At 41.3% G+C, this 10,900-nt stretch overlaps 1 protein-coding gene across 1 annotated transcript; it reads left to right on the forward strand.

The window, feature by feature from the left end:
- The first annotated feature begins 63 nt into the window (after positions 1-63).
- dclre1a (DNA cross-link repair 1A (PSO2 homolog, S. cerevisiae)) lies at positions 64-10,019 on the forward strand. Its single transcript, XM_079658041.1, has 9 exons — positions 64-759; positions 1,710-3,026; positions 3,109-3,242; positions 4,534-4,652; positions 4,841-4,984; positions 5,232-5,377; positions 5,900-6,054; positions 7,061-7,202; positions 9,448-10,019. Exons 1-9 carry the CDS (start codon positions 345-347, stop codon positions 9,615-9,617), a joined length of 2,742 nt encoding a protein of 913 aa, XP_079514167.1. The 5' UTR covers positions 64-344; the 3' UTR covers positions 9,618-10,019.
- Positions 10,020-10,900: the final 881 nt, after the last annotated feature.

The raw sequence follows: 10,900 nt of genomic DNA on the forward strand, positions 1-10,900 counted from the left end.
TGAATTGTGTTAAATGTGCTGCTCTGTTTCTCTATGTGTCTTTACTTCATTCAGTGTTGTGCTGTGGCGGTAAGCGCTAACATGTCGAAACCTATGGTCGAAGGTCGAAACCTAGTATGAAGCTGAAGAAGAAAATTCTATATCGTAAATATTAATTATGATAAAGTAGTTCAGCACTCGGAATTATCCTTAAAATTTTAAAAGGAATCTACTATAAACGATAAAGTACTGTAACGTTTATTATTTTCGTCAACCGCGGGATGTTATCGAATCCAATCCTTGTATTATAACGAGGGTTTTGAGGAGGAAGTCATTGGACAAACTAATGGTTTCTTTTTCTCCAAATGTCACAAAAGGACGACTCTGAAGATGACATCTGGGAATATAAACCTCTGGAGAAGAAAAAGAAGAAGAACGATTCACCGGCTGTAACTGTGACCAAAAGATGTACTGTCAGAAAAACCTCAAAGAGAGACACTTCTTTCTCTGTCAAGTCAGCTCATAGCAAAGTCAAGAACGCTGAAAATGGAGATTGTGGGTCTGTTGTTAATGGAGACAGCAGTTCAGAGGCCCTTGTTCTTCCATCAAAGTCATCCACTGCTAGGAACACAGTGCAGACAGACAATGCTGCTGATGATGAGGGACCATCCTCTGGAGACTTTTGCCCCATGTGTCAGATGCCTTTTTCCATTTTGGTGGTACAGACTCAAAGATGGCATGTTGCTGAATGTCTTGACACCCCCAGAGACACATGCAAAGGTACAGATATCCATACTTCATTAAAAAATAAACCGTATGACCACATGCATCATCTTCATCAGAGACCCATCATCAATAATAACTACATATGTGTGTCTTGTACCTTTCATCCTGCATTCAGGGGAACACATGCAGTTGTCAATTGTCAGTGTCATTTTTTTAAATGTAACTATTGCAGGGAAAAACCTGAAAACCAGGCCGACTGGTGCAGTTACATGATTCATTTTGAAACGCTTACAATGGCAGTAGGTCTGGCAGGCAGGTCACAGCCACATAAACACGTGATAAACTGGCATGGAAAAAAAGAAAATGGGCTGGTATAAGGGCAGCAGGATCTTTTAAGAGGTGATTTAAAGCAGTGATGCAGGTGAGGTGGAGGGCAGGAAAGGAAAGGCGGATGAGTGAGAAATTGGCAATTAAGGGTCTGGGGAATGAAGTACAGCTGAGGAGTAGAGACAAAAGAAGCTGGTGACGACTCAGGAGATTGTTTGATTGAGTTTTGATGTACATTAACAATACATATTGCACCATATCCTTTCAAATGACCTTACACGTTTAGCTTATGTGATGTACCTATGTTTGTTTCTCTTTCAGCCACTTCTTTATTTACTGGTCATAATTAAAGTTTTGATATTAAGAACATGGTTAAGGCCCATATTTTGGTCAACCCCAAGTTTGTAAAATAGTCAATTCTCAATTAAAATGTCAAGTCTCAATCCCAATTTAAGAAAACCTGGACTACATAAATAGTGTTTTTTGTTTTTTTTAGAAAGCTCCCTTGATACAGCTGAATTGATGCGATGAGTAAATTGATGTATAGGTACTTCAGTATTTTGAGTATATGTATCGTCAAACTGTTTTATCAGAATTTGCATATGCTGTTGCTTTTAAATGACCATTTAGTAATCTGTTGATAAGTCTGTCTACATTTTTTTCTGTTTTTCACACAGAATGTCCAGATGGCCTCCAGTGCTGCTCCACCATTCCTAACCATTATAAGAAATGTAACCACACCGTCCTGGCCCAATGTCGAGCAAACGGTGACACAGCCCTCCTCAGTCTGTCCCGACAGGCAGGGACCAGCAGGGGGACGGGCCTCAGCTGTCTCCCAGGGCTGATAACAAATGAGGAGGATGGCTCTACTTTAGAGACTTCCCAGGATAGTGCTCTCAGTGTTTCTGTGTTATCCACTCACTGTAATCTCCCTGGAACACTTCCATCCATACGTACAAATGGACTCATGTTGCTGCGCTCACCTGGCCCAGAGGATTTAAAGAAAAAGAAAGGCTGGTCGTCCTCTACTAAAACCAAAAAGTCTATCAGTGCTTCCCAGGAAATTAAACCAGAGCTTTCATCCCCTCCTGTGAAGGCAGCGAGTGGAAGAGACACTTGTGACGGTTTAATAAAAAGTGAACCTTCCCTTGACAACGATGATGAAATATCTTACTCTCCTCTTTCCGAGTTTCCTGCAGAGATGGAAGTCAAAAGCAGTGAATGTCGGAAAGCTCTTTTTAAAAAGGATCCATTTGACAATAAGGATGAAAACTCAAAGGTGCTGTTTAACGACGGTTTCTCAAGTGACGATGAAGTTCTCACTCAATTTTTAGATAGTTTAGAAACCAATAATAATGTGCCTTCTTCCTCTGACACCCAGCTGGAGTCAGTTACCTCATCGCCGCCCACTAATCAGCTAGCTGCTGCAAACAGAGCTCATTCAACAGGTGCTGTCAGTCAATGTCAAAGCAGCATTCAGTCTCCTCAAAGTATTGTTTTAGAGCGCCTCAGAAAATCTCTTCTCAGCTCGGATCAGAGCGTGCATTTAGAAAACTTGACTGACCGCAGTATTCAAGTGCCTCCATCACAAACCTCCACTGTCCAAGGATCTCAAAAAATGGCGCCACAGAAGGGCCAGATCAAGGCAGGTCAGGCGTCCGGTATGAAGCAGACAGATATTGGGGTGTTTTTTGGTCTCAAACCCCTCAAGAAAAAGGAGAAAGAGCCTGAAAGTGGACCAAACGAACTCAACGCCACCTCTGTTCCAAGACTGGGTGAAAACTCAGGACAGAGACAACAGAAGGGAGACAGGCAAAGAAAAAGTAAGGCTGCCACAGCTGCAGAGACTGGCTCAGTGGCTGTAGATACTAGTAAAGCTCAGGCTGAACCAGGTAAAGGTAGGACCAGAGGATGGGGAGGAATTAGGTGGCCCAGGAGGAACGCTGATGGAGAAGTAGAGCTGCCGCGTTGCCCCTTCTACAAGAAGATTCCAGGTGAGGGAAGCACCATTTACTGCTGCGTAAATACGTTCATTATTTGTGTGTTGTAATGTAAGTTTTTCTTTATTTTACATAGGCACCCATTTTACCATAGATGCATTTCAGTATGGGGAGATCCAGGGCATCACTGCCTACTTCCTGACACATTTCCACTCAGATCACTACGGAGGCTTGACCCAGAAGTCCACATTGCCAATCTACTGTAACAGAGTGAGTCAAGTCTAGAGTATTGTAAAATGGGACCTCCATGAATATTGAATTGATTGAAGTGATTCATATTTTTGTATACTGGTAAGATTGTCCAACAATTAGGCACTTAAGCTTAGCTAGTTTACTCTAAGCCTTATTTTATGACTAGATTATACCGTGGCATTTCTTTTGGAGGGAATTTTTTGCCTACATTTTTCATATTAAACATTTAAGGATGGTGATTTTTACCCACCCCAGATTGCATTTCAGTCCAGCACTGAAACTTCATTCCACACAAACTCAACATTTGAATAATTCATACAGTGAAAAGAAAGAGCTTTAGAAATGTCTGTAGTCTGTATTGCTTCCAAAACGTCAGGTCTCCCCTCCAAAGGCCTTTTTAAGTCATTGAATACTGTGCATTCTTTGAAGTCGCTACAAACCTTTTAAAAAATAAATAATATATCCTCTTTATTTGTATCTCATTAAAAAGCTTTCTGACTGTTCTCTTCCACAGAACTCAGAGTAAATGCCTGACCCATTTCTTATCTCTCTGCATTCACTAATGAAAAAGGAGCTTGCAGTTGGCAGTGATGAATACAAATGTGCCAATGGCCCTGACAATATTATAGTCGATTAAAATGTCGAGACCTTTTGTTCATGTAATACGTCTGGGTCTCATTTAGTCCTTCTTTATCAGATTAAGCTTTGTCCCTGTGTGTGTGAACGAGGCAACACACTGACTGATTCGAGGTTTATAGAAAAACAAGCACACTTTAATAATTCAGTCTGAACTGTTTCAGGTTCAAATTACCGGTAGACATATCATTGGGTTAGAGCAAGAAACTGAGGCTTTTTATTTATCTTACTTGGATATTGAAGAACTTGCCTCTGAAAGTAATTATAATATCCCAATAGATCTGGAATAAAATGTATTGGTGGAAGACGCTGGATAAATGGGTCATGATTTATTACAGTGTCTGCTATCTTGGGATTACAACTAAAACAGGCTTTGAAGGACTCATTGGTATTCCACTGTGGTTTTGTTTATTTGGTAGGTCACAAAAAATCAAATCGGACGCTAGGTAGGTCACAGCCTAGAAAAGTTTGATCGCTGAGTGTGGACATATTCACTTATAATAAAATACAAGACACGCTCATTTGTGGTCACGTTAATGCAAAAGTGATTACAATACCCATGTTTTATTCACTTTTTATAGAATAATCTTGGTTTTACTTGCTTTTCTGCTGAGTCACTGTTTGTAAGTAAACCACAGAGAGGTTTCGACTGACAGCTGCCTCTCCTGTTCAGATTACAGGGAACCTGGTGAAGAGCAAACTGAGGATAGCAGAGCAGTACGTCCACATCCTCCCCATGAACACCCCGGTCACCGTGGAGGGAGTCACGGTAACCCTCCTGGAGGCCAACCAGTGAGTCATCGACATTACGTCAATACCCACCAGGCCAGGGTCTGACGCTGATTCCAAAAGTCAGACAGACTCAAGCAAAGTGCCTGAATGCGTTCACTGAGGAATACTAAGAGGGTGTTCTTTTCGTGAAGCATTTTTTGTTTGTATCTATATCCGGCTTAACCTCCTGTGTGCGGCTGTGCTCCCAGTTGTCCCGGAGCGGCCATGTTGCTGTTCCTCCTGCCTGATGGACAGACGGTCCTCCACACCGGCGACTTCAGGGCTGATCCCTCGATGGAGACGTACCCCGAGTTACTCAGCTGCAGGGTGCAGACGCTCTACCTGGACACCACGTTAGTACCAGTCCGTCTCCTTCTATATACAATGAATTGACCGGTTGTGGTGCTGAATGGCCGAAACCGGACTGTGGGTATACGTGTGACCTTTTAGCGATGTTCCCTGTATTTTAAACTCTTCTCATGTGGATCAATATGGGCTGCAATGTGTGCAGTGTCCTCATTCGCTCATGTAAGACACTCAGTAAAGGTGATGAAGAAGGAAAGGAATTTTTAAAAAATATAATATAATATATCCCCGTAGCTACTGCAGCCCTGAGTACACCTTCCCCAGACAGCAAGAGGTCATCAACTTCGCAGCCAACACCGCCTTCGAACTGGTGACGCTCAACCCTCGTACGCTGGTGGTGTGCGGATCCTACTCTGTGGGGAAAGAGAAAGTCTTCCTGGGTGAGTGTATTCATATATTCATGTACGTTAACACCAACACATACTGCTGGACTCAAAGTAAATGTGTTTTCCGAAACCCAAAAAGAAGATTGCTTTTTTTTTTTGTCTGTAGCTTCATATTGCTACCTGACCTTTTTCCTCCCCCTGAAAGGTCATGTGAGATTAGGTGTTTAGAGCGCCGTGGAGAATTTATGGATTAGTCTGTTTTGAGAAAAGAGACACTCCCGTATCCTAAAGTGACGCATGAACTCTTCCAGTCGTGTAGTGAGGTAATCGGAAAACCAACGATGTCCTCACAGAAAGCATTCAGTCCGTAATCACATTGGCTTCAACCAGCTCTGCATGACATTAGAACGGGATAGAGCGCTTTTGGAGGAAGAAACTTAATATTGAAATAAAATATACGATTGCTCAGTGTGGGTGTGTGAGCAGCTCTTAAATATTATAACACTATATCAACTTAAGGCTGAGTTTCCATTTTCCACTTTCATAGTTCTTACGCAGACTTTGCTTCCTTTGTAGCGCTGGCCGAGGTGCTGGGCTCTAAAGTGTGCCTCTCTAGAGACAAATTCAACATCATGTGCTGTCTGGAGTCGGAGCAAATCAAACAACGGATAACCACCGACCTGAAGGCCGCCCAGGTCCATGTGCTACCCATGATGCACCTCTCCTTCAAAGTAAGTACAGCAGTCGTTTTTTCCACTTCTTATGTGTGCCTTATATTTTATTAGAATGTTATGTTTGCTGTGAAGCACTGTGCTATAGAGATAAAGTGGATTGGATTGATCTGATAAGAAGAGTTATTATAGCCTGACTCTGGGCCATCGAGAGTCAAAAACATGTCCTATTTTAGGGGCATGTAAAGAAAACAAACACCTGACTGTTGTTTCTCAGACAGTCCCTTTTTTATTTAGTCATTTATATTATTTATTTGGATGAGTTTGACAATTTCATTATGTAATGCACTACTTAGCGAGATGACAGACAATAGCACTAACTAAAATAATTATACACAATTTCTCAAATGGTGTGAAAATTGTATACAAAGGATTCTGTTTAAGAAGGGCTGTGTCTTATTATTTAAGGACAGTTTATTTCCATGTGCTGCTAACACGTCTTTTATTCTGCTTATGCTCGACTCATAATGAGAAAGTATCCGGGACAGCAGTTGAAATAATTAGGGAATGCTTATTATGATGACCAGGCACATCATCTCTCTCTAAAAGGACCAACGCGTTTGAATTTGCCATCTGCAGGAACACAGATAAGTCCCAGAGTCGGTATAATTCAAGCATCACTGGGCACAGAAAGGCTGAGTCGGGAGGACACAGATTCAGTTTGGGTCTGCAGTGAGCCCTTTGAGTAGGGAATGCTGGAGAATAATCAAAAGTGCTTCTGGCACAGTCACCTTGGAATAAATGGATAGTTGATCTATAAAATGTTTGCATTGTGAATAACCTCTTTGCAAACAGGGGATGAAAAGAACATTGAATAATTTTTTCGTTGGATGAGGAAGCTTCCTATCATTGGAGCAGCTGATATCACTTTAGATCAGATTCATGTATATAATGTATTTAGCAGCTGTTCTTTGTTGTTAGCTGTGTTTTCAGGTACAGTGCAGCTCTGTTTGAATATGAAAAGGCTCACTTCCATTCCTCCTTCTCACCCACATCTTATCTCCAGAAACTGAAGGACTACCTGGCGCGCTTCTCTGGGAAATATGATCAGCTGGTGGCCTTCAAGCCCACAGGATGGACCTTCAGCCAGAAGGTGGAATCAGTGGGAGATATTAAGCCTCATATCAATGGAAACATCTCCATTTATGGTACAGATTTATATAAAACAAAAAAATTAAACACATCTTATTTGTCAGGACTAACAAACGTACATTCTCACACAGTATAAACATAGAGGAAAAACACAAAAACTTTGCTTTGAGTATTAAAAATCTGAATCAGAAAACCTTTTTGTGGAAAAAAAGGGGGATTTTACATTTGTTACAGCAGAAAAAAGCCAAAGACAGCTTAATGTTAACTACGAAGCGTACATACACAAATATTAAAGATAAAAAATTACACAATTTACAACATACACATCCTGTAACAGCTTTGAAGAGATAGCAACCAGGCATATATTGCACAGTTATTAACGACATATATATATTCCACATCATTTGTATATCACAGCAAGAGGTGTGTGTGTGTGTGTGTGTGTGTGTGTGTGTGTGTGTGTGTGTGTGTGTGTGTGTGTGTGTGTGTGTGTGTGTGTGTGTGTGTGTGTGTGTGTGTGTGTGTGTGTGTGTGTGTGTGTGTGTGTGTGTGTGTGTGTGTGTGTGTGCCCGTGTGCCCGTGGTGGTTGTATAGATGCTAAAAAAAGATAAAGATACTAATGATACAGTGTTTGAAGGTCTTCTGCATTATTCGAATCAGAGCGGTTAATGACAATCCCCCTCTTTCTCTTTTACTGAGCAGAAAACAGAGCCTTTTAATGGCGAATAATCCTAATTGTCTTGTTGCCTCACACTGATTGAATCAAATAGCAGCTTTTCTTCTCCTGCCAAGAGCGTGAATGTTCATCACATTGCTGTATTCAGCCTATAGCTCCCTCTTTTGGCAAACAGAAGAAAGGAGGAGCGTGAGGATAAACTAAAGATGGCTTAGTTTCAGGTTGCTTGGTGACAAAAGGACATTTTAATCAGGAAGATGATGCTGCTGCTGCGTGTGTCTTTAGTCATGGACAGCACTGCACTGCCCGACAGTTGTCTTGGCAGTAAACCCCAGCTCTGAAAAGACTTAATTTCACACTGCAGATGAAGCCTGTTTCATTTCCTGAGCGGATCCATCAACAGCACCAGCCATCTGGCCCTGTAACTCACAATCACCAGCCGGAGCGCATCGTTCCTTCCTCCTCAGCAGTTAGTGCGTCAGTCAGGCAGAAGATCATTTGTGCCTTCCTCTCTCCTCCTTGTGTTCAAATCTCCTCCCTCTTGCTCTTCCCAGCCATATGCTAATATTGCTCCTAATATTATTCTCCGCGTGTGGGATCGTTGACTTGAGTGGGTTCAGTTTCAGGTAGATCTGGTTAAAGGGAGGATTACGAGTACGATAAGATGTCTTAATATCTCCGCAAAACAAAAAAGGAGACATATGATAGGCTGATCTTATCCTCAGTAACTCTCTCCGTGTGCTTTGACAGTGGAATATTCTGAGCCCGAGGGTCACTTCTGGCCCCTTTTGTTAGAATGTGCCCAGTTGCTTGTCTTACTATTCCCCCATATTTTTAGGCATGTCTCTGTGATGAGTTTCAACCTAGAGCTAAATCTCTATTTACAAAGTATCATAATTAGTGGATTTAGCAAGAACAGTATCAAAGTGTATGAGCCCACCATACTTGTCAACCCTCCTGATTTTCGCGGGAGACTCCCGATTTTATAGCCCTCTCCCGGTTTCCTCCCGAGGTCATATTTCTCCCGCATTTCTCCCGATTTCTGACAAAATCAGATTTACTCAGGACTGTTTCCACTCGGACTTTAATACAGCTACACCATTGTTTGGTTTCCATGGTAACACGTCTCTTTAGTAGCGCGCGCAACTCAAAGTCTGAGAGGGTGAGGCAGATATTCACAGAAAACAGAACAAGACTCGACAACTACTCTACCCTCTGCTCACTCCTTTCCTGTAAAATACAGGTCCAGTCCACACATATGCTCCATCAAGGACGGTGCTACAGGCCGTGCACTTACAACTACAATAAGCATGTTAATGTTAATCTAACAGCTCCGGCGAACCACTAGCACCCCCGCCCCTCCCCCCCCCAATTTTGCATTTCGAAAGGCTCCCGATTTCTGAGGTCTCAAGGTTGGCAAGTATGGAGCCCATTGTAAGTGAAAGTCTGAAAAGTGATTGACTTATTCCAAACAGGACTTAATAAATAAAGTAATAGATCTAAATACAACCTGTACTTGAACAACCCTAAGTTTATCTGTGGATTGATCATCTGTTCTCAGCATGGATACATTGTTTACATGTTTTGGGTACATGTTGATGGTAACCCCTGTGTGTCCCTGACAGGAGTCCCTTACAGCGAACACAGCAGCTTCCTGGAGATGAAGCGCTTCGTCCAATGGCTTCAGCCGCTGAAGATCATCCCCACAGTGAACAACGGCAGCTGGGCCAGCAGGAAGGCTATGGAGAGGTGCTTTAGTGAGTGGCTCAGCGAGGCTAAAGCTAACACCAATTAATTCTCAATGATTTATGACCAAAATTATATTTGAACTAATGTTATTGCTTTTATTGAAGTTGCTTCAGAGTTCTGAGCTTTTATACTAACTTTGTATTGCAGTGCGTAGGTGGACATCATGAACTGAAACACTACTGATAAAATACAAATAAAAGGTTGATATAGACTCTGCTTCTGTCCACAATAGGTTCAATTCAAATACTATTTAATGAGGTTGCACACGGATCATGTCTGCAGTTACTGTAGACCTTACCCAGAAGTATTATATACAAAGGAACTGAATTTAATTGATGTATTTACTGCCTGCTGGGGCATGTGCAAACGCTGCTTTGCAATTGTGCAATTTGATAATTGTATTTTTGTATTTCATATTTTTATGCTTAAAATAAAGCAATATTTCAGACATTCTTGTAACACTTGTACCTTTTTATGCAACATGAAATGTAAACTTAATATTATTTTTTTAAATAAATGATTGTACAGGTTATTATGCAACAGCATCAACGCCTCCTCAAGGATATACAGTGTTAAGTGAGAATGCCCCTGATGTGATGTATACTTCACATTTTAGAAAGAAATACGATTTAAAGTTGCCTTAACACTTCTTGTAAGTTTCCATCACAAGGCATTTCATTAAACCTGTTTTCTATTTCAAATCATGCATGTGCCTTCATGCTTATTAGCCCTTCACTGGTGGCCGATGTGATAACCACTGCATTACTGTCTCTGCCCACAGCAAGCCATTTCCAGCGAATCATTTCTTTTAGTAATGGCATATTTTATTCTTCCCTTAGGCATGAATAATATGTATGAAGTCCTAGCAAACTGATTGCCTGGGCCCGCTGCTTGTTGAAATGCATTCCTGTTTTTTCAGCATATGTCTTATTCATGTCTGATTTTTGGGAGGGAAATGTGTCTACAAATAATGAAGAGTCGATCATATGTACAACACATCACAGTTAAGAGTTGTTATTAAAAATCGAATTGTATAATCCTGTATATTTTTGCAAAGATAATGCAATTAAACATCCCATGTTCTGGTAAACAGGATGCTCAGGTTATTGCTTAAGCTGATGCTGAATACCTGCCAACTTTGTATATTTAGACACCCTTCAGCTGTGACTTTATGCTTCTCTCAATAACAATGAAATGATATAGTTATGCTAGCTGTTATATACATAAACCTTTAGAGATTTTGGAAGTAAAGGAGCTGGAATTATGTTAATCTGGTCGTGCTACATTCCTTAGTCCAAAAAAGGCATTTGAAAAAATACAAATGGTCCG

Source organism: Notothenia rossii, assembly GCF_949606895.1.
Source record: "Notothenia rossii genome assembly, chromosome: 11".
Lineage (NCBI taxonomy): Eukaryota > Metazoa > Chordata > Actinopteri > Perciformes > Nototheniidae > Notothenia > Notothenia rossii.